The sequence below is a fragment of the Actinia tenebrosa genome, unplaced genomic scaffold (assembly GCF_029948245.1).
Source record: "Actinia tenebrosa isolate PJP-AT-01 unplaced genomic scaffold, QUT_ActTen_1.0 PGA_scaffold17__23_contigs__length_9995812, whole genome shotgun sequence".
Classification (NCBI taxonomy): domain Eukaryota; kingdom Metazoa; phylum Cnidaria; class Anthozoa; order Actiniaria; family Actiniidae; genus Actinia; species Actinia tenebrosa.
In genome coordinates, this window is record NW_028292577.1 from 7,304,738 (window position 1) to 7,325,062 (window position 20,325).

Sequence of the window (20,325 nt, forward strand, 5' to 3'; positions counted from 1 at the left end):
GAGAATTTTAGGTATTTTATGGTGTAAGGATATAAAAGGATATCTAAGGTAAGTATTAATGTGAATTAATTGTATATTTTAAGCTCGAAAAAGTCTTAAAATGTTGATTTAGTTTCTGTTTACCTTGAAATATCTTCTTTCTTGACTCCTGCAAATCCATTGCCATTTTTATATTTTATTATCGCTTCGATGTTATTTTTAAAAACGTTAAAAAGAAAATCATGAGTGCTCTCAAATCAGAAGCTGTTCACATTTATTTGAGCGATTTTTGACTGCGTGCATGAACTAAAGATCTTTTCATGGATTTGTAAGGTTAATTGTACAAAAATAAAATAAGCTTATCAAAAACTTAGATCTTCTTAATTTTGTTAAATTTGAATTGATTTTATGCTATTTTTCATCTGTCGCAGAAATTCCATTCCATCAACGTTTAAAAACTAATTAATTATATAATAATTATCAATAATTTAATGTAAACTTACTTTATTTCAGGCATAGAAAGCCTTCAACCAGCCATGGAGATAGTATACGTATACACAAAGAAGCGCAATGAGTTTGGTCGACAGTGCAACTTCTCTGATCGACAGGCAGAATTACATGTTGACATTTCTCCCTGATGAGAAGATGTTGCAGGATTATGTGGAAAAAAATCCCTGCGACACTGGGATGCAGTGTGTCCAAGAAATGTCTGAACATGAGGTAAGGGAGTAGGATTAAGAACTGATTTTGTCTGCTATTATGTAAATATGGGTGGTATCATGTAAAATATGGGTGGTAATTAGGCCATATGCATTATAGAGTCAATTACTACAACTACCAGAATCCCTTGCACACTTTTATGTCCATCTAATTAGCAACAACCTCAAGCTTGGTGACTTCATCAGGAAATCATTTGTAGCTGATGGGTGCCATTCATAGCTTTTCAATGATAATTCATCCATTAAAAAGCTGAATTATTTGCAGTTATTTGTAGACCACATCATCCTGCAAAATCTGAAGTTCCAAAACTTTATAGAAGTATTGGTGTAACTATGTTTATGGCAATATGTTAATAGATGCTGTCTGTTACTGTAATAAATTAAACAGGTGAACACTGAACGCTTTGAAACAGATGTACATGGAATAAACCATGTTGAAGGAGGATGGCCAAAAGATGTCAACCCTGCAGAAGTAGAGCAGACTATTAGATATAGAAAGAAAGTAGAAAAAGAGGAAGTATACATGAATACCATACAACAACTTGGGAATGTGAGTACATTATTCAAACGCTTATCTTTTATGAATTGCCACATCAATAATTGTAAGTGTGTTTGTGTATATCAAGAGGGTTAAGCAAACACCTAGCTAAGTTGTAAGAAGATTTGGCCTGCCTTGTTTCAAAACTCCATAGAAAGCGCAAAATTGTATGCCACACCTGTGCCATAGAACATACTCATATTCACACCTCTGCACATGTATCTCACCTCACCTCTATTCACTTACCTTTGCACAACTTCTCCACCTCTACCCTCTCATCTCCTGCTCAGTCGCACACACCTCACCTCACTGTCCCCTCCCTTGTCCATTTCATCTGCTGCTCCGCTGCAGCTCATTTTAAATGCCCTCCTCATGGTCAGTTGCACAAAAGGCATCCACCCCCCCACCCCCTCCCCCCCACAACCCACCCATAGATTAAGCTTTGATACAATCTTATAAGTAGTTGACTACACATGTATACTTTGTTTATCACCAGGTAATGGAGCACTGTATTAAACAGAATAATGCTATTGACATCTATGAAGAGTATTTTGCTGAGGTAGAGGTTGATATAACTGGTGAACCCCCTTCAGCCAAGACTATCAATGTTTTCAGGTAAAAAAATAGGAAATACTGCAAAGAAAGAGATTGTATCAAATCAAATTTTAATTTTATCAAGCCTTCACCCTGATCCTAATTAACTTAGAGCATGGCTAACTTAGAAATTGAAATAGAATTTAGCAGGATTTTTCATTGGTATAGTGTATAGTATATATCATTTTTCCATATTTTTTAGAGATCCTAATGAGATGAAAAGAACAGCAACTAGTCTATCCTGGTATCCTGATGGCACCCAAAAGCTGGCTGTTGCATACTCCATTCTGGAGTTTCAGAAATCTTCTGGAGAGATGTGCATGGATTCATATATATGGGACATTGGTAATGATTAGACAAAACAACAGTATAGTAATATCTTCATTTGAAAGTTGAACTTCACTTTGTTTTTATCGGTGGGTTTTTGAACGGCTGATAAAAGTCTTTGAATCTCAGTATCTGCTCCAAATGGTGTTCAAACACTGACCACCATGTGTTGTTATCCAGAAAGAATGCTATTGAAAACTTTAGATTCAGCTGATGAACATTCTGCACCAGACAGGAAATGACATCAAGTGAAATAAGTGTTTAATTTTGTAAAAAACATCAAGTGTGATCAAGCCACATGAAACATAACATTCTAATGATTGTTTTTTCTTTTCGTAGAAAATCCCAACAAACCTGAATTAGCACTAAAGCCAGTGTCTCCTTTAGTGTGTCTGGAGTATAACCCTAAAGATCCTCATATTCTTGTTGGTGGTTGCTATAATGGTCAGCTTGGTAAGGAACACTCTGTTGCCTCATAATCAACAATCATTTCTGGAATAGAGTAACATGGTGGTCTAGTTATATTCTTAAGGACTAATGCTGGTGATGATGATGGTGGTCATTGTGATGATGTGCTGATGCTGATGTGCTGATGCTAATGGTGATGATTTTGAAGATAGTGATAGTGATGGTGGAGATCATGCAATGATGGTGTTGATTATGATGATGATGATTGTGATGATGGTGATAATCATTTGATGATGGTATTGATTGTATTGATGATGATGGGAATAATTGTAATGATGATGATGGTAACATTATATAATTTAATTTAAACGTTTTTGTACTTGGCAGGATTCTGGGACACAAGAAAAGGTTCCCACCCAGTAGAGATGACAAAAATTGAAAAAAGCCACCGAGACCCTCTTTACAAGACATTATTCCTGCAATCCAAGACAGGCACAGAGTGCTTCTCCACCAGTACTGATGGACAGGTACTGTGGTGGGACATCCGTAAACTTGGTGAGCCAACAGAGTCTCTTGCACTGGCACCGAACAAGAAAGATTCCCGATGCCTGGGAGGGGTAGCCCTAGAGTATGAACCAACTATGCCAACAAAGTTCATGGTTGGAACAGAGCAAGGGTCAGTACTGTCTTGTAATCGTAAGGCCAAGACACCAGCAGAAAAGATTGTGGCTACATATTCACAGCATTATGGACCAGTATATGCTGTTCAGGTAATAAACCATGAAGGTTATATTGAAGAAATAGAGAACGTGCGTGCATGCTGTGTGTAGTTATAAAGCACATGGGGATTGGCAGAACACAAGAGAAATGTTAGCAGAAGCACAATGCATATCAAAGTACTTCTCAACACTTCCCAAGTGCTTTATAACTCCACACAGCACAGCAAGTTTTTTATTTCTTTTATAAGATACAAATTACAATAACAATAATAAATTTTTTTGGATAAGAATGATGCAACTGAAAGTGCATGTGCGTGCTGTGTGCTCTCATAAAGCACACACTCTCAACCAATCAGAACACGAGATTCATAACAGTTACTTTATAATAATGTTTAAAACCTAGTCTTGAACTACAGTTTTCTTTGTAGTGATCTGGAAGTCGGAAGGTAGAGGGTTTTAGTCTGTTCCTGAACACAAAACTATGATCATGTTATAAAAATATATTATTTTTATTTGTCTAGCGCAATCCATTCTTCCCAAAGAACTTCTTGACAATTGGAGACTGGACAGCAAGGGTATGTAGGAGCATTTTGGACATCTATCTCTCTATCAATCTATCCATCCACCCACCCACCTTTCCATTCCTTCATTTGTTCCTCTATTGACTTGACTTTTTTATTCATATCAGATTTGGTCAGAAGACTTGAGAGAATCCTCAATAATGTGGACAAAGTAAGTATAGAGCTTTAAAACCATGATGTATTCCTGGGTCAAACTGCTCACCAAGACCACTAAAATAATGCAAAAAAAAAGAACAATCATTTAACCTCCACCTGAAACAAATAGAACTTTGGACAACAAATCCTGTACATGAAAAAAGCAAGAAAGATCTTTTTGTTTTAGACCCAGAAGTCGTTTTTCCATTTGATTGACTTCACACTTAAAAACTCTATTAGAATTTTGATGTATCTTGTTTTGATGCTGTCTATTGAGAACCAGGAATTTCATTTTGGTATTGTTTGTGTACAGGCAACACTTGTCGTACATGACAGATGGGTGTTGGAGTCCAGTCAGACCTGCTGTCTTCTTCACCTCTAAGATGGATGGTACACTAGATGTCTGGGATTATCTCTTCAAACAGAATGAACCTACCCTTACCATACAGGTATTATTGCCAATGTAAAAACATATTAAGTTTCATTACAATACAATAGATTGATTTACCCTGCGAGCAGAGTCTCCTTTTAACTCCTCTTCGGACGAGAGTATTGAATAATGTTCGTGATGGTAGTATGGATGGTGTTGTAATTGATGTTGATGATGACCAATAACCAGCGATAGTAGTCATAATGATGGTGATGATGCTGATGATTGTGGCGGTGGTGGTGAGCGTGTTGTTCATGGTGCTGATGACATCAGTAATATGACTGATGATACATAAATGAATGATAGCATTCATGGTGTTCAAACCAATGACACTTTACCATAATCAATACACTAGGTATGTGACGAAACCCTTAACTCAATGCGAGTGCAAGACCAGGGCAGACTCGTTGCTTGTGGATCTCATTCTGGTACTGTCACTCTCTTGGAGCTGTCTGATGGCCTTTGTACCATGCAAAGAAACGAAAAGTCTTCAGTTAACGCGGTAAGCACTAATCCAACTTAAATCTCCTAAATCCTCCTATCATCACCCTGATTTTATGCAATATAAAGAATCGCCAAGGTGAAAGATTTGTTTTGGTTGCTCCATTTTTCTATACATGTCATGCGGATACCGGATTCCAACTTTTCATCTTAAACTCCATCTCAGATTCCTTTTCTCGGATTGCAACTTTCTTTGACTCTGGGTTCTCCATTTCGAACCGCATACCTTGCCTCAGTCAGAAACTAGACTTCTTTTTTTCTCTTCCTCGAAACCAAGATTTTTCCGCCATCTGGGATTATTGGTTAATCATTTCGCTTTTCCCATTGATAAGAAAATTACTGTAATTTTCATACAATCCTTGTTTTTTTCCATAGATGTTTGAACGTGAAACAAAGCGAGAGAAGATCCTGGAGACAAGACACAGAGAGATGCGTCTTAAAGAGCGCTCAAAGAGTTCACAGGATAAGTTAGTAGAACCAAACCATTTCGTACTAGAGGGGAGGGGTGGGGGGATTTGACTCTCAAATTACCTCCATGTTTGCTAGGCATAGAAATAGAACGGTTTTCGTGCGAGTGAAAAACGATACGGAAAATTCGTAGCCGCAATGTAGCCGTGCTGTATCCTTCCGTAACCGTAGCTACGCGTTATGATTGCATGAGATACTGGAAGACAATGGGAAGCCTTTTCAATGTTCATCAGCACAGTTTCCCAGTCATACGAAAAGCTCTCTATGCTTCTGTAGTTTTTATGATAATAATAATAATGATTTATTGAGCGCCAATTCCGTAGAGTTCAACAGCGCTTTACAATGTTTAAAATCGACGAAAATGAGAAGAAGTAATATTAAAATGCAACTACAAGACAAAAACATTTTATTGAATTTTTAAGAATAAATATCAAGATAATGCAACTACATTTGCAAAAATACAGAGGAATTAGATTCGATTAAAAATGTTGATGTTAAAACATTATTTTAAAAATATTGATAATATAAATAAATGTAATTATTATCCAGGGAAAACGAAGAAAAGCATGAAGATGAGGAAGAAGAAGACATGATAGCCAAGGCAGAGAGGGATTTCTTTTCCATAATAGAGACGGAAAAGAAAGCCCGAGACGAAGCAGAAGCGAAGAGGAATGCTGTAATCTCAGAGGTGAAACAAGCTATTGCACAGGAAGGGACCACACATGAGGAATATCAAAATGGCGAGGTAAGTAATGAAAGCAAGGCGGTTTGAATCACTATGATGCAACAATGCAATAGAGCGTTTTCACTCACGTGAGAAGGCAGCCATAAACGATAGAAACTTTCTGCACAATATTTGCATAAAAATAGAGTTCAATTCCCGGAGGATAGAAAATGTATTGTTTTGGTACCCCATAATGGCCGCTGTGACGTCACGTGAAAACGCTCTATAGCGTTTTCCACGGTTACTTAAAATAGATATCGCAAAGCCTTGTGGGAATGATTTGTGGACAAACATACTTCGGTTACAAGAAAAAAAAAAGATTAATATGTGTCATGAACTCATAGTTTTTCCATGGATTGGAAACAAAAAGGCAACAAAACAACATTGTTGTAATATATTAACATGTGCGCTGGGCTTGTCCGCATTTCAATTCATTCATACACAATTGTGACGTCATCCGTGGTAAACGCTATTCATCAATACGACAGCATCTGTAATGGGCACATCGTGCTCATGTCGTAAACCAAACTTCTGTGCAAACACAACTTTAATGAATTCAAACATCTACTAATACGAAACTAATAACTCACCAGTTTCGCGCTACATTGTAAATATGATAAAAAAAACACTTACTCCATTTAGGAATTGGACCCGTCGTTATAGTAACACGTTGTTGAAAATCCCTTTCCAAACCCCAGGCAACCGAGTGACAAAGAGAAATTAGTTTTACGATTTATTGTTGTGCGTAGATTGTCGTTCATTAACCATTATGAGTTGATTTTACTTTTCATTAATTTGAAAAATTTTGGTTAAAATCATAGTAAAAGGGAAAAATGGATCTTGACCTTTACATCTCAATTAAGTTTTTCTCTTATTTTCAGTGTCTTCCTCTCCTTTCTTCTTAAATCATTTTCACTTATCTATTCTATTATTTCTTAATTCGTTTTGTTTACACCGTATGTAGCTTTTTCTTTCCTTTCTTTCTATTTCCATTCTTAAAAAACTTATTTATCTGAGTTCCAGATGGCAGGATTAGATTCCACGACCTTCCGTAATCTAGTTAAACTCAGATTACTCCGATTTACTCGATTACTCTGGTTTACTCCGATGAAGGACCAACGTCCGAAACGTCAGTTTCATTTTTACATACCATACGGTGTTACAAATTATCTATCTATCAACTGTTTTAGTTAAACTCAGACTTTCTCTGATTTCTACTTTTTGTCACTTCTCGTCTTTTCATTTATTTACTCTACTCCCACCCCCGTTCTTGCTAAACCTTCCCTCCCCTCCCCTCCCCTCCTCTTTTCATTCACTCCTCATACAATATACCCGTCCTTCAGACTTCTCAAATACATGTCTCTATTTGTCAGGTGCCAGATGAGCAACCACCATCAGAAAAACCGGAATAATAATCTCAACAATACGAGAATCTAATTCCACGGTTACGGCGAGTGTTAAAGAAACCATTTCTCTACATTTTAATTGCACAAAAAAACCCTGCTTGTAAATATGCCTAGGAGATTGCTTAGGTAAAGACGAGTATTGACCACCTCTAAGGCAGTCTGAGACTTATGTAAATAGTTGTGTTTTAGAGCTAGGTGAACGTGTTTCATGCTACATGATGGTGCAATATTTATTTACTAATATGCACTATCTGTTCATGTACTCTTGCACGCATTCTGTTTTTGCGTGGTTCTAACTTTATTCTTGTAAAAGAAAGAAATTTTACAATTGAAATGAAAAATATATCTCAAATCTAATTACAGTTTGTATTTATTAATTACAGCTTTTCTAAAAAAAAGGTTGCCCCGCGAAAAATGAATACTGCAAGACAAAGTATATTGAGTATTAACTCAGCGAGGGTATTTGTACTCAATATGTCTTGTATAAATACAGAATATATGTCTTTAATCTTACCTAGATTATTCAGGTAATGGCGCGGTAGTATTCAATTTTCCGTATTCACAATATTACCTTTTTTTCGTGTTAATCTTAATATACAAATCGCGAATTGCGCGCGCTTCAGTATTTTGTCGCGCGGCTCTTGGGCAATTTGAATAATTATATAAATTTGAGGGGCTTCCAAATTTTTTAGGCAAAGACAATTCCTAAATGCGCACCTTTGCACAGTACGACACTACGTACAGAAGTGTGCATTTATCTTTTTACGAGTCATTCGACTAATGCAAGATGACACTCCATTTCCGATTTTCTAAAATTCCGTTTAACTAAACACGGCCTTCTACCCGATTTTATTCTAGGTTATTTAGAATAACCTTGAAAAAATTTAAATACCGCAATAAATACCGGCCCCATAACGCATAGTAAACCTAATAAAATATCTTGTAAGAACACAAGAATTTCATGTGTTTTGAACCGGAGATATTGGTTCCTAATAACCTAAATATGTATCGTCCTTTCTTGGGTAAAGAACATTGATAAACCATTCGTTCTTCCATCTTCTCTTCTTTGACAGTCGGTAGCTTCTCCTCGGAATCGTCCAACAATTCTGCTCTCAGTTCTACTCCGTTTGGATTCAGGAATGTTATGACAACAGACCCATCATAGACTGCGATGTTCTCTCGATTACTTTCCAGTCTTAAGCCCCATAGCCTGAAAGACTCATCGAGATGGGGAAATCCAGCTCGTTCTCCAAGTCCCCTACAGCTAAACACTGAATATTTACAAAGTAACTCGGGCTTGGAGCCAGGACCTTCACGACCATAAACGTCCAGCTGATAAAGCCCTGCTTCTGGGGTGTGAACAGATACCTTAGTCTGTCCACCGCTTCTTTCCGCAAAGCATAAGTCACTTGGCAGATCTTCTTCGTTTTGTCTTAAAGTTGAACTTAAAAGAATACTTCCAGGAGTCTCGATAGTGATTGATGCACGTCCAGTATCCGTAGAGATATTCTCAAACTGATCGACAAGTCTAAGTTTCCACTTTCTAAACATGTCCGTTAGCTCTGGAAATCCAGGATTTTCAGACGGCGCGCTGTGGGATTTAATCTTATACGACGCCAATAAAACCTTCTTAATTTTCTTGCCTCTTCGTCCAAGAATGTTCAGTTTGAAAATCCCCGGTGTGGGAGTGTTTATAGCGATTTCCCTTCCATTATCCGTCTCTTTAGTAATACACATCCCTGGAATGTTCTTCTTGTCTTCCCCAATCAGCTTGCAAAAAATGTCAACATTCTTAGAAGTCTTCATCAAGATAACGGTTCTTCCATTTCTAGTGCTTATGTTCTGAAGCGGTTCTACTAAAGTCAAACCCCACGAAAAGAAGGCGTCTGAGAGCCGTGGGAACCCCGGGTTTTCGTTTGCTGCCTTGAGGGATTTAGTCACATAGGAACAGAGAGTTTCTCTGTCTTTCTTTCCTTCTTGTCTCCCAAAGATTTCGACTTTGAAAATCCCTGAATCTGGAGTATGGACAAGGACGGTACTCTCACTCTTCTCTTCATCATACTCTCCCGTAAAACACATATCGGAGTATTCTTCTTCTCCTTTCTTGAGAACGGCTTGGAGACGGATATTCTTGGGATGTCGCAAGGTGATTGAGGCTTTGCCATCTTGAACCTCGAAATTTTCATGTTTGTCGACGAGTTGGATTCCCAGCGATCTGAAGGTGTCCGAGACTTGAGGAAAGCCTGGTACTGGGATGACACCGCTGAAGGCATTGATGAAATACGTGCACAGATACTGTCCTTGGGAAAGTTTGGGTCGCTCACCGTAGATATCAAGCTTATAGCTTCCCATCTGTGGAACATGAACTTTGATTTTAAAAATTTGTCCTCTTTTTTCTACAAAACATAAACAAGTGTCTTGTACGTCCTCTTTGAGTTCAGTGGATTCAGGAATACACGACAGCCGAGAAAGCTTGGCCTTGAGATTCGTGAACTCGTTCTTGTAATAACTAATGTAGACCAACACTCTTCCGTTGTCAGATTCGATGTTCTGTGTGGGTTTTTCGAGCTCAAATCCAAGAGAGTAAAACTGTGTCGCAACGCTTGGGAATCCACCAGTGTTGTGCCCAATGCCATCAGTTGTGTTGATTCTATATTCTACTCCTTTTTTCCACTCGCCCCGTGACCCCAAAACACAAACTTCCAATATATAATCACCAGGTTCTGGAAAATAGGCTTGTAGCCTTGTCTTGCCAGACTCTAGTGACATCATTTGAACGAGATTTCTTGGCCCTAGAGAATTCCCGGAAGCATCTTTTAAGAATCCTTTTAAGATGTGCTTGGCAGGAGAAATAAAATATATGACAATGTTGTCGGTATCAATGGTGTGTCGACAGGTCTTGTGGCTCTCTAGTCGGACTCCACTGTTGTATAGAGTAGCCGAAGGAACAGCGAGTTCCTCGAAGGTGTCCTTACTGATGGCTCTGTCAAGGAGCTGCCATTTTTCTTCGTCTGGAAAATGATCCGTTATTGCCAGGTCTGGTGGCACCATGAAACTCTCAACGTTTGGTGCTTTGTGAAACATCATATCGTCACCAAAGTACCCCGAGCCTAAAGTACAATCACAAATGAACCACTGTCCGCCAACACGAATCACATTCCACACGTGCCTGCCTTGTACGTCCAGTATACTCTCCCCTACTTTGTATCCGTATCCCTTTGTGATACCATGGACAGTTCGCGTTGGGATACTAGATGCAGAGCAGAGAGCTTCAAATAGATTAGCAAACCCTTCGGAGACCGACGCTCTGTTTTCCAGTACGCTTTCTGCATCGCATGCCAACATGTTTTCCTTACCGAAATGCCCGTTGGAATCGAAGGAGATGTACAAAGTAACCCAACGATAGATAGCAAAGGCTTTATTCCTTTGCACACACTCCCATGGCTCTGTCAAGAAACTACTTAGACTCTCGATACTCGCCATTGCACTTTCCGGAGTACTACGAACATTTTTGTCGATCATTCTTTCAATATCTTGTCCAAGTTCCAGTTTTTTCTCGTAGATTCCTTTCAAATAGCGACGAATATTTGTTTGAATAAATACGACTGTTTGTGCAGCGATCTTCATTGTTGTTTTCGAATTGTAATTTTGATCAGATTCGTCGAGCGGAAAAACCGTCGTCGAACGAGCGAAAACTCCTCGTTTCGGATGACATATGAAATACTGTATGCCTTCGTAGCTACCATTATGCCCCTGATCGATTTCCTTATCCATTTCTATACCAATCCAATCTCCCTGCCCCAACTCGGTCGCGCCAGTGAACTTCACCGTCCCTACATAGCCACGTACATGAACACGGTCGCCGATGTGAAACGTTCGTATTTGAGTCGGGCTTCTCAGAGTCGAGGGTACGGAGACTTCTTCTTCTTCTAAAGGCTGCAGAAGCCTCATTTCCAAACTTGGTTGTTTCCATAACCTTCGCTGGCTATTTGAAATGACCTTTTGGTTCGACTTTAAAGGTTTTTTCTCTGGAGGAGTCGTGATAGCTGACGATGTTAGTGATTTTGAGCTTCCACATCCCATTTCCACAAGCTTTAGCCCTTCAGAAGATGAAGGACTTCAAAAAATAAACAGTTGAAACGTGGCGAACAAATGCTATCAATAAACTCAGCTCGCCTTGCGGGGTTCTTAGCGACCCAGTACTTGCCAACTTTAAAAAAATATTGCTAATTGCCAAATTACCGAGTTCAAGATTTATAGCTTTAGTTAACGATCAAGGATCTATAGTCGACTTGAGTTTCCATTCGATTCCAATTGAGTAAACACAAGGTATTTTAAGTTAAAGATTGCACTTTGTGTTTAAAATACGTGGAGTATCTTTTCGATGTTTCAAGGTAAACAAATCCATGAAAAATCCTGTGGTAAAATAATAACACAGCAGGAAATAAGATTCACTGAACGGAATAGAATTAGCAGTTCCTCTTCCCAAAATCTGCTTGAAATATTTGGTTCTTTAAGATAACAAGGACAGCATTCTCTTGTTTTCTTTTGTCGTTATGGAAGTCCTTCACTGGCATCTCCGTTTGAATTTAGGCTGCTAAAAGCTTCTGTGAAGTTTAGAAGTCATACGACCACCATGTCGTATCATAGGTACTAGGAAAGGTAATAGTTTTAATGATTCTTGGCCTTTTTTCCTCGAAGTCTGTAGTATCTGGCTTTTTTCCACACACGAGAACTTCTCGTTTTAAATCTCATAGAGACTATATTAAAAATCATCTAACTTTGAGTTCCGAATTTCTATTTACATAAAGTCCAAAATGAATGGTCCTCATTGGTTCTTAGATCACCTGCTATGGACTTCGAAGTGATATATTAAAACATATCCCCAAAAACGCGAAAAAAACTCAGACGCCACTTAGCAATAAATAATGCCTTGAGCCATATATCTTATTAGATGTCGACGAAATATCATGCTAGTTCAACTTTTTTGGGGGCTAGAAAATTCTAGAATTTCCAATGTATGTCAATGCCGATTCCAAATGCTATATAATTTATAAAAATATACAATGTTACAAATGCTGTTTGTCGCGTCAAGTAATGAAACAGTGTTTGCCAAAGACTATAGCGTTACTAGGCGACCTGCGTTACTTAGAGGCGGGAAGGCACTTTCGTCATCACTTCATTTCAGAGTTGAATACACTGAAGACAAAGAGTTCTATGGCTACTCTGGTATCGCCTCAGGGAACAGCGGAATTAGTTTTAAAAGCTACAAGACAACATTCGTAAATATCCAAAAATATTTTGGACTGAAAAAAAAAAGAAGAGCAAAGTAAAAACGCTACGGGGAAAGTTGCGGTGATTATGAAAATTATGAAGTTTCTGTTGGTCGTGGGAGTTATTATAGGAAAACAAAAACATCTTGAAAATAAGAAAAGTTATTATTATCATCATAAGTTATTCAGTGACAACGTAAACAACGGTCCGGAGTAATTATGGTTATATTCACTAGGTCGTTAGCCCGATTAGTAATCCATGAGGATTAGGATGAAACAAAGAAGAGAATGAAATGAAGGAGATGACGAAGAAGAAAACAACAACAGAAGAAAACTAAGTGGAAAAATTGGCGTTTTTGTTGTTTCTTATTCTTTCTATTTCTTTCTTTTTTCGAAAAATAAAGTAAAATTACCGCCAGAATATATATCCCCGAGCGATAAGGCTTCAAACCATGATATTTCTTTCTTGTTCCTCTACTTTTCTGTGTCTTTTTCTTCGTTTCCTATCCTTTTTCCCTCTTCCCCCTTTCCATTTCCTCTCCATAAGTGCTTAGCTCGGTTACTATAGCAACATTCGGAAACATGATGTCGCTCAATCAATGGAAGCCTGGAGCGTTTGTTATGAAACCGGAGACTTGCACTGTATAGGATGGGATATATTGGGGGAGTTTGAAGTATAATGAGGTAATTCAAGTACCTGCTGGCTATAATCATGCCTATGATTCGTCACGTCTTCTGCCGAGAACTGAGAGCGCTTCTCGAGATCTTTACACAGCCTACAAAATTGAACGGGAAACATCCATAAATAGATAAAAAGAAAAATATTGAAAAAAAAAAAAAAAGAAAGAAAAGAAAGAAAAGAAACTCGATTTTAAGAGATTCTTACAGTCTCTAAGGTCTTATAAACTTATGAAAAAGTCGAAGAAATTAAATTCAATATTTAGAGCAATCAGTCATATCGAGCGTAGATATCTACATCATCATTATCATCTACTCACCTTTTATAAGCTATTGCGCCTGCCAATTAAAACTATAAGAAAAAAATTCCAGGTCGACTTGCTGTTGATAGACCTAAACATGGATGAAACACTAAACGTTTCACAGTTCAACCCAAATTTAGCGAACCCCACATGCCCAGAGTTTACTATAGAGATCTTATTTCATTTTATTAACAAAAATGCCGCAGAGGTGTAATCTAGGAAAAAATAAAACCATCAAAACGCATGGTAAAGCTCATTTCGCGCTACGAAGATACCGCTGTGCACAAGTATGACGTACGCTAGCGATCTAAATGCCTATCTAAATGAGATTACATGTAATGGAAAACAAAAAGTACATCTTAATCTGGAAATATATTTTAATTACAATGAAAAATCCAGGGGGGTACCCAGGGGAGAGTTATAGGGGTCACAACCCTCCCCTCACCCCATTATTAACTTCTAAATCAGTAAAATTGTCGTATAAATTAGCTGTCTTGAACTGGAGTGAACACTTGCGAACGGGTCGGAATGCCTCAATACACCCATTCAGTTCGGATGCAACATTTTGGGCCTCATTCAGACCACGTGTCATTCTTTTGAGAATGATTTATTTCCTTACTCAAAAGAATAATGTAAGGAGATAAGCTAATATGGAAGCAACTCAAACAAAGAAATAATACACAAGGGAATGAAACGTGGACTGAAGTTGGAAAACACTACACCTAAGCTGGAAAGGTTTATTTCAAAAGGCAAGTGCAGCCGTTTAAAAATAGTGGGAAAATATTTATAATCAACTTAAAGTTCTATGATTGAGTCTTGAGAATCAGATTCAAAAATCCACTCCTTCAACCTCTCCTTTGTTATCAACTTCGTTGTACTTGACCCAGTCTCTGGCTATTGGAGCATTAAGCATTGTATCTGACATCCCAAATGCATCACAGAGAGCAAGAGCCTGCGGTGCCACCTCCCGACACAGGTCAGCAGCTACCCTTCCAACATTAGCACCATTACCAGTTGACATTAGTCCAGAGGTAGTGAAATATCCAAGGTCCCTCTTGATGACTGACAATTGATAAAGATGATGAAGTTTGCCAAGGACTCTTTGTAAACCTGGATCAGCCTTGTCGATGGCTTTGCCAAAACACTCACTAATAAGCCGTTCGCCATAAGCACGTGCAGCAGCTTGGACTAAATCTTGCTCTTTGTACATCCAGGTGTCAAACCTGTTTTTCTTTCCTGCCCGCATCATTTTCATCCCCAGTTCTAAAAATAGAACTTTCTCACGTGACTCAAGTAGTGCGTGGAGAGACTTCCGGTTGTACAGGTCCACACGGTTAAACATTCGAGTAAGAAAACTAGGTAAATAGCTTGCTGCAACTTGGATTATGGATGGCTTAAGGACCATTAGTTTTTCTGAAGCAACTTTCTGCATTAAGACTGAGTTGTCCCCTTCTGCTGTCATGGAGGAGTGTGAGCCTGCAATTCCACTGCCAAATCGGTTGCAAGAGAGGTACCCTTGACCCCCACACCTTTCACGACTGATAGCAGCTGCCTCAGCCACATTCCATCCGGTCAATGCCTTGATGACACAGCACATGATCACTACCTCTACATGTTCAGACCCATCCTCTTTCTAGAATGGAATTTGAACAGCAGTCAATACTGATCTTCGGTTGACCAAAACCCAAACGATAAAGAGCTTCAGTCCCTCAATAATTTATTTCTCTAGAATTCAACCCTACGTAAAGCTTCAATTTTAGAGATGAGGGCAAAACAATTGTCATCTCATGGTACCCGATTTAGGGGGAGGGGTGGTGTTACCCGGTACCCACCACCTCTGTAAGTGAAATCTTAGATTTTGTCCCCAAATGTCTCCAAAACTAAAAGCCAAATCACAGACTGTCTGTCTGCATGTATACTAAAAAACATATTTGTGTACAGAAATTGCCACTACAGACCCACAGTATGAAGCATTTGAAATGGTCTCTGAGGGAGGTGGGGGTATGTACCAGTACCCACCACCTTAATTCATAAAATCGGGTCCCTATTTCGGACCATTGTTTTGACCTCGCCCCTTATTGTGCAGTGAAACAACCTCTGGACTTATAAAAGTAATAGGTCACAACTAACTCAGATGACGTTAAGGGTGGCATAGCTGTAGTGTTCTTGCCTCTAATCCCTGGGTTCTCAGGTTCATTTCACCTTTTCGGCATTATGTTATGGTCACCAAAAAGTTCGGACATCGTTCTCAGATTTCCATACAAATTCACTGACTTTAAAGAGAAAATTTAGGTAGATTTCTTTAGTTCGCTATCTTAACAGCAGTAAGAAAAGCTTCAATCAAGCTAGAAAAATGATTATTTACTTGTATTTAGAGAACTTACTAAACATTAACCAAGTAAATAGTTCACTTAGAGTCAGTACATTTGTATGGAAATTTGAGAATGTCCGAACTTTTTGGTGACTGTAACACAATCTAAAACAATTTATACCCCGTGAGGGCTAGCACCGAAAAGGTGAATTCCTGGACTCAGCATCACATGTGAATTGAGTTTGTTAGGTCTCTCCCAGAGTAGGACCCACTAGCATCCCACAATGCATTGCGAGTAAAATATAACGTTTTTCTATTACATTACCTGGAAAGCCCATCGATCTTTGACATACTGTAGTGCAAAATCCATGGCATATGTAGCAGCAAGAAGCGGCATAAGGGCATGTTGTTGAAGCTGATACTTGAGAATAGGAGTGTCGGATTTCCCTTCTGGACCAACGGTCAGACGGGTAGCTGAATAACGAATGGCAATGGCAAGACAGGCCTTTGCTGCACCTTTGGATCAACGAAAGGGAGCTAGTATGACTTTTTTTAGATTCAAGGATGTAAATAGGTTGGTCAATTGACTATGAGTACCACCCCTCCCCCCGATGGTATACTAGTCCATTGCTGGTTACCCCATACTGTAGAATCTTTTCAGGTTACTTCCTAACGATTTAATAGTAACCCATTTCTACACCTGGGTGGAGAGAGGCACTCAATAAGAATGTAAGTGCATCACTATCCCCCCTCCATTGCTTTTTCATCCCCAATAGTTTGTTGGTACCCATTTGAACAACTGGATGGAAAGAGGCTCTCAGTAAAAATGCCAGTACATCATAAATTCCTCCCCCCCCCCCCCATTACCATTTTACCCCCAATAGTTTGTTGCCACCCACTTCATACATTACCCCAAGCACCACCATTTTATATCCAATAGTTTGCTACCTACCTTGAGACATACTAGCAATACAGATACGACCAGCCAGAAGTTGATCAGCAACAGTCAGGAAACGCTTCCTAATGCTTCCTTCAACTTTAGTGGTGTAAGTCCCATCCTCGGCAACATCAGAGTACACGTTTAGCAGGTTTTCTCTGGGTACGCGAACATTGTCAAAGAAGAACTTGGCATTGTCGACACCATTCAGACCCATCTTGTGTCCCATGTCATGGATCTGGACACCAGGGATTACCTGGAGGTTCTTGTCTCGAATGGGTACCAACACCCCATGAATACCTGTGTAAAAATACATTAAAAATCAGACATTTTTTAAAATGTAAAAATACCCCAGTTTTAATTAGTTCCCTCCACAGTTCCCTGCACCATCTTGCAAGGTAGCCATGCTTTTGCATCCAAGCGAGACAAATGGTGAGCTTGCAATGCTAGAGACCTTCGATGCAAAAGCATGGTTACCAATCAAGATGGTACAGGGAACTATGAAAGAAATTGTTCTCTGTTGCTTTGCTTTAGCCTTGGCTTCATGTAGATTTTTTGAATATTCATGCATTGCAGTGAAGGTCTGTGGACTTTCAAAACTGTTTGCACTGTTGACATCGTGCATTCTTTACTTTACAGGTAACATCCAAGTATATAACCTGTGCTTCTCTTAATGCTATTTCCATAAACATGCGAACTCGCTAGTTGCAAACGGCACATTGAAATTTTTCTTTTTGCTGCCGTCAATCAAAACTATTCAGTCGGTACCTTTCATATTTTTGACTGGCGGCAGTGAAAAACCAAATTTCAACTGGTAAGTCGCAACTCAAAGTTCGCATGTTCATGAAAATAGCAGTAATAGGGGTACTGCTACATACCTTGATTGATGCCGTCAATGTATAGTTGAGAAAACACAATAATATGATGTGCATGGCAAGCACCATTTGTAATCCAGTACTTCTGCGCCAGGGGGGTGGGAGTATGGACAACAAATTCTTTAGTTTCCTTGTCGTAAGTGGCGGTTGTTTCCATCTGTATTGCGTTGTTACCATAACCCAGTTCTGTTAGCCCAAAACACCCGACATCCTCAAGGGAATCAATACCCTGAAGTAAAAACAAATTATTTTTGTTTTCATTTCTGTTAAAAAACTTTATAATAAAAAATAAAAATAATTAAAAAAAAGAGGTCAAATGAATATCCAAAATTACCCTGCTGCACAAATACCATAAATTTAAATTACATGGACTTATTTGAAAACATAGTCAAACTCAAACTATTTTTTTAAGAATCCCAATTGCTAAATATTGAACTAATTAAATTATTACAGGTTTGTGCCAGGGAAATGTATACGAAATCGTGAATATATTCAAGGAGTATTAGAAAAAGATTTTTCAAGGAGTATTATCAGCTGTTGCTATGGTTTAGAGAATGTTTTATGAAAATGCAAACTTATACAAAAGCAAGTCATGCTAGTATATCTCATAATGAGGAAGTAACATTAATTTTGTTATTTAAACTTATTTTGGACTTTTGATAGCCATTGCAATCATCTTGCAGCCTCAAATATAACTGTGAAAAGCTTTAAATAACCAAAGATGTATTTCAACTTGTTTTGACTATTACATACGTCTGGGTGACGAGAAACATGATGTCCCTGAACATTATCCTTTTAAGTATAAATTCAAAGACTTTTCAAGGAGTTTGAAATTCTAAAACTTAAAAGATTTTCAAGCACCCTTGAAATTAAATTCAAAAAGTTTTCAAAGAGCGTAAGGAGTAGCATGACCTCTGTTATTACTAAACTGCCGGCAGTCTTTCTTTTTTTATTTTTGGTCACTGTCTATCGCTTTTCGTAGTAATCGTTGATGGAGAAAGGATTAACACCAACTTTATATATACACCTTCATGTGAACGGGAGTGAAGGTTAAAGGACAAAAGGAAATGAAAAAAACTGCAGCTGTCCTATAATCTTATCTCCCTTCTTGATCCTCTAGAAATAACTGCCTCTCCCCATATACTCTGGGAAAGTCCTTCTTACACAAATGAAAGGATACTCTATACTTTAATATTACTAGCATTTATTACCTTTAAAAGCTTGTTATGATGTCGTTCTGTTCCTAGTTTCAAGATAGTACCACCAAACAAATTAAACTGGACTGTCATCTTTGTTGCCATAGCAGCATCCACGACTGCTGCCATTTCATGAGCAGCGAAAATCCAAAGTGGATTGTTTTTAAAATCCAACACTGAAATAAAACCTTGGTCACACAGCTTTTTCAATCGGTTAAGCGCCAAATCCCTCTCCTCGTCTAACGAGATGTTATATTTCGGCGTCATGAGGGGATCCTCCGATAAAATCTTGCGAAATTTGACCCTCTTCTCATGATTATCGTGATCCAAGAGACGAGTCATGTCCGCCACATTGAACGAAGGTTTTCCCCATTCTTCTCTAAGTTGGGTTGGATTGAGCTTAAAAACAGCAGCAGAAGTCGAAAAACCTCCATTACTTTGTAAATGGGTCTTCGAGACAGCACAGCTTGAGCGAAAGCCCGGTAAAGAAAGGGCTCTTTGGGTCAAAACTCTAGAAATAGCTCGGTGCATCCCGCCTGATATTTCAGTCAGCAGGTACACTAAAGTTACAACCATCTCAAGCCTGGTCAGCGGAAACTATGCGCACTGGGAAAAAAACCACGAGAAGAATTCCCTTGAATATCTCGATAGATGCAGTTTTCTTTTCGTGCAAGGATAGTTAATTAAAGGGATTAGTTCATTATATAACATACCGAAGGACACTGAAGGCATTACAGCCCATGCGTCGCTTATTCGTCGGATCCAAAGTCCAGCTGTTGGTGAAACCACAGGGAGCCCAAGGGAGACGTAGCAGTAGTTCCCCTCGCCTATCACCGGCACCTCCTGGGTCTTGGGCTCAATTCCCGGCGATGCCAGACTCTGCATCGCATCAGTTTTACTCCTTCCGCAAAAATCTAACGAGCTAAATCCCATTTCGATCTTTGAGTTAGCCGTGCCCGGCCCCAATTTTTGTAAGTCCAGAGCTACGTTGTTTGACGATATCGATATAATTTGAAGCTATATATGGCGTCCAAGTGATCAGGACAAAAATTTTTATGCTCATCACCCATCACCCACCAATCTGATGACACATAGCAAGTGAAAGTACACATAAATCCATTAAAAAGATAAGCATTCAAGATGTACTATTTTATGTTTCTTCAAGCGATTTTTCTCGTAAAAAAAGTGTAACATTCTTTTCCCATTGGTTACAACTGACCACTA

At 38.7% G+C, this 20,325-nt stretch overlaps 3 protein-coding genes across 3 annotated transcripts; 1 reads left to right on the forward strand and 2 right to left on the reverse strand.

The window, feature by feature from the left end:
• Nucleotides 1-496: 496 nt before the first annotated feature.
• Nucleotides 497-7,886, forward strand: LOC116288714 (dynein intermediate chain 3, ciliary). The gene is given in 14 exon segments (XM_031695542.2): nucleotides 497-611; nucleotides 613-699; nucleotides 1,087-1,248; nucleotides 1,733-1,851; nucleotides 2,033-2,175; nucleotides 2,497-2,610; nucleotides 2,953-3,335; nucleotides 3,806-3,859; nucleotides 3,973-4,016; nucleotides 4,314-4,449; nucleotides 4,786-4,932; nucleotides 5,307-5,398; nucleotides 5,949-6,144; nucleotides 7,497-7,886. Coding segments are annotated over 14 exon segments (1,812 nt in total). The 5' UTR covers nucleotides 497-515; the 3' UTR covers nucleotides 7,536-7,886.
• LOC116288712 (uncharacterized) lies at nucleotides 7,576-12,405 on the reverse strand. Its single transcript, XM_031695540.2, has one exon. The coding sequence runs from the start codon at nucleotides 11,610-11,612 to the stop codon at nucleotides 8,457-8,459; it is 3,156 nt and encodes a 1,051-aa protein (XP_031551400.2). The 5' UTR covers nucleotides 11,613-12,405; the 3' UTR covers nucleotides 7,576-8,456.
• Nucleotides 12,406-14,141: 1,736 nt separating this feature from the next.
• On the reverse strand, nucleotides 14,142-19,837 carry LOC116288718 (uncharacterized). Its single transcript, XM_089031907.1, has 5 exons — nucleotides 19,117-19,837; nucleotides 17,909-18,134; nucleotides 17,046-17,330; nucleotides 16,419-16,609; nucleotides 14,142-15,415 (listed from the first exon to the last, which is right to left on the reverse strand). Exons 1-5 carry the CDS (start codon nucleotides 19,675-19,677, stop codon nucleotides 14,612-14,614), a joined length of 2,067 nt encoding a protein of 688 aa, XP_088888033.1. The 5' UTR covers nucleotides 19,678-19,837; the 3' UTR covers nucleotides 14,142-14,611.
• Between the last annotated feature and the right edge of the window lie 488 nt (nucleotides 19,838-20,325).

Coding starts and splice junctions, on each gene's coding strand:
- LOC116288718 (XM_089031907.1), bottom strand. CDS start 19,677: ATGGTTGTAACTTTAGTGTACCTGCTGACTGAAATATCAGGCGGGATG. Junction 18,135..19,116: donor ATCATAACAAGCTTTTAAAG/GTAATAAATGCT, acceptor TTTTTACTTCAG/GGTATTGATTCCCTTGAGGA. Junction 16,610..17,045: donor TATTGCTAGTATGTCTCAAG/GTAGGTAGCAAA, acceptor GTTGATCCAAAG/GTGCAGCAAAGGCCTGTCTT.
- LOC116288712 (XM_031695540.2), bottom strand. CDS start 11,612: ATGGGATGTGGAAGCTCAAAATCACTAACATCGTCAGCTATCACGACT.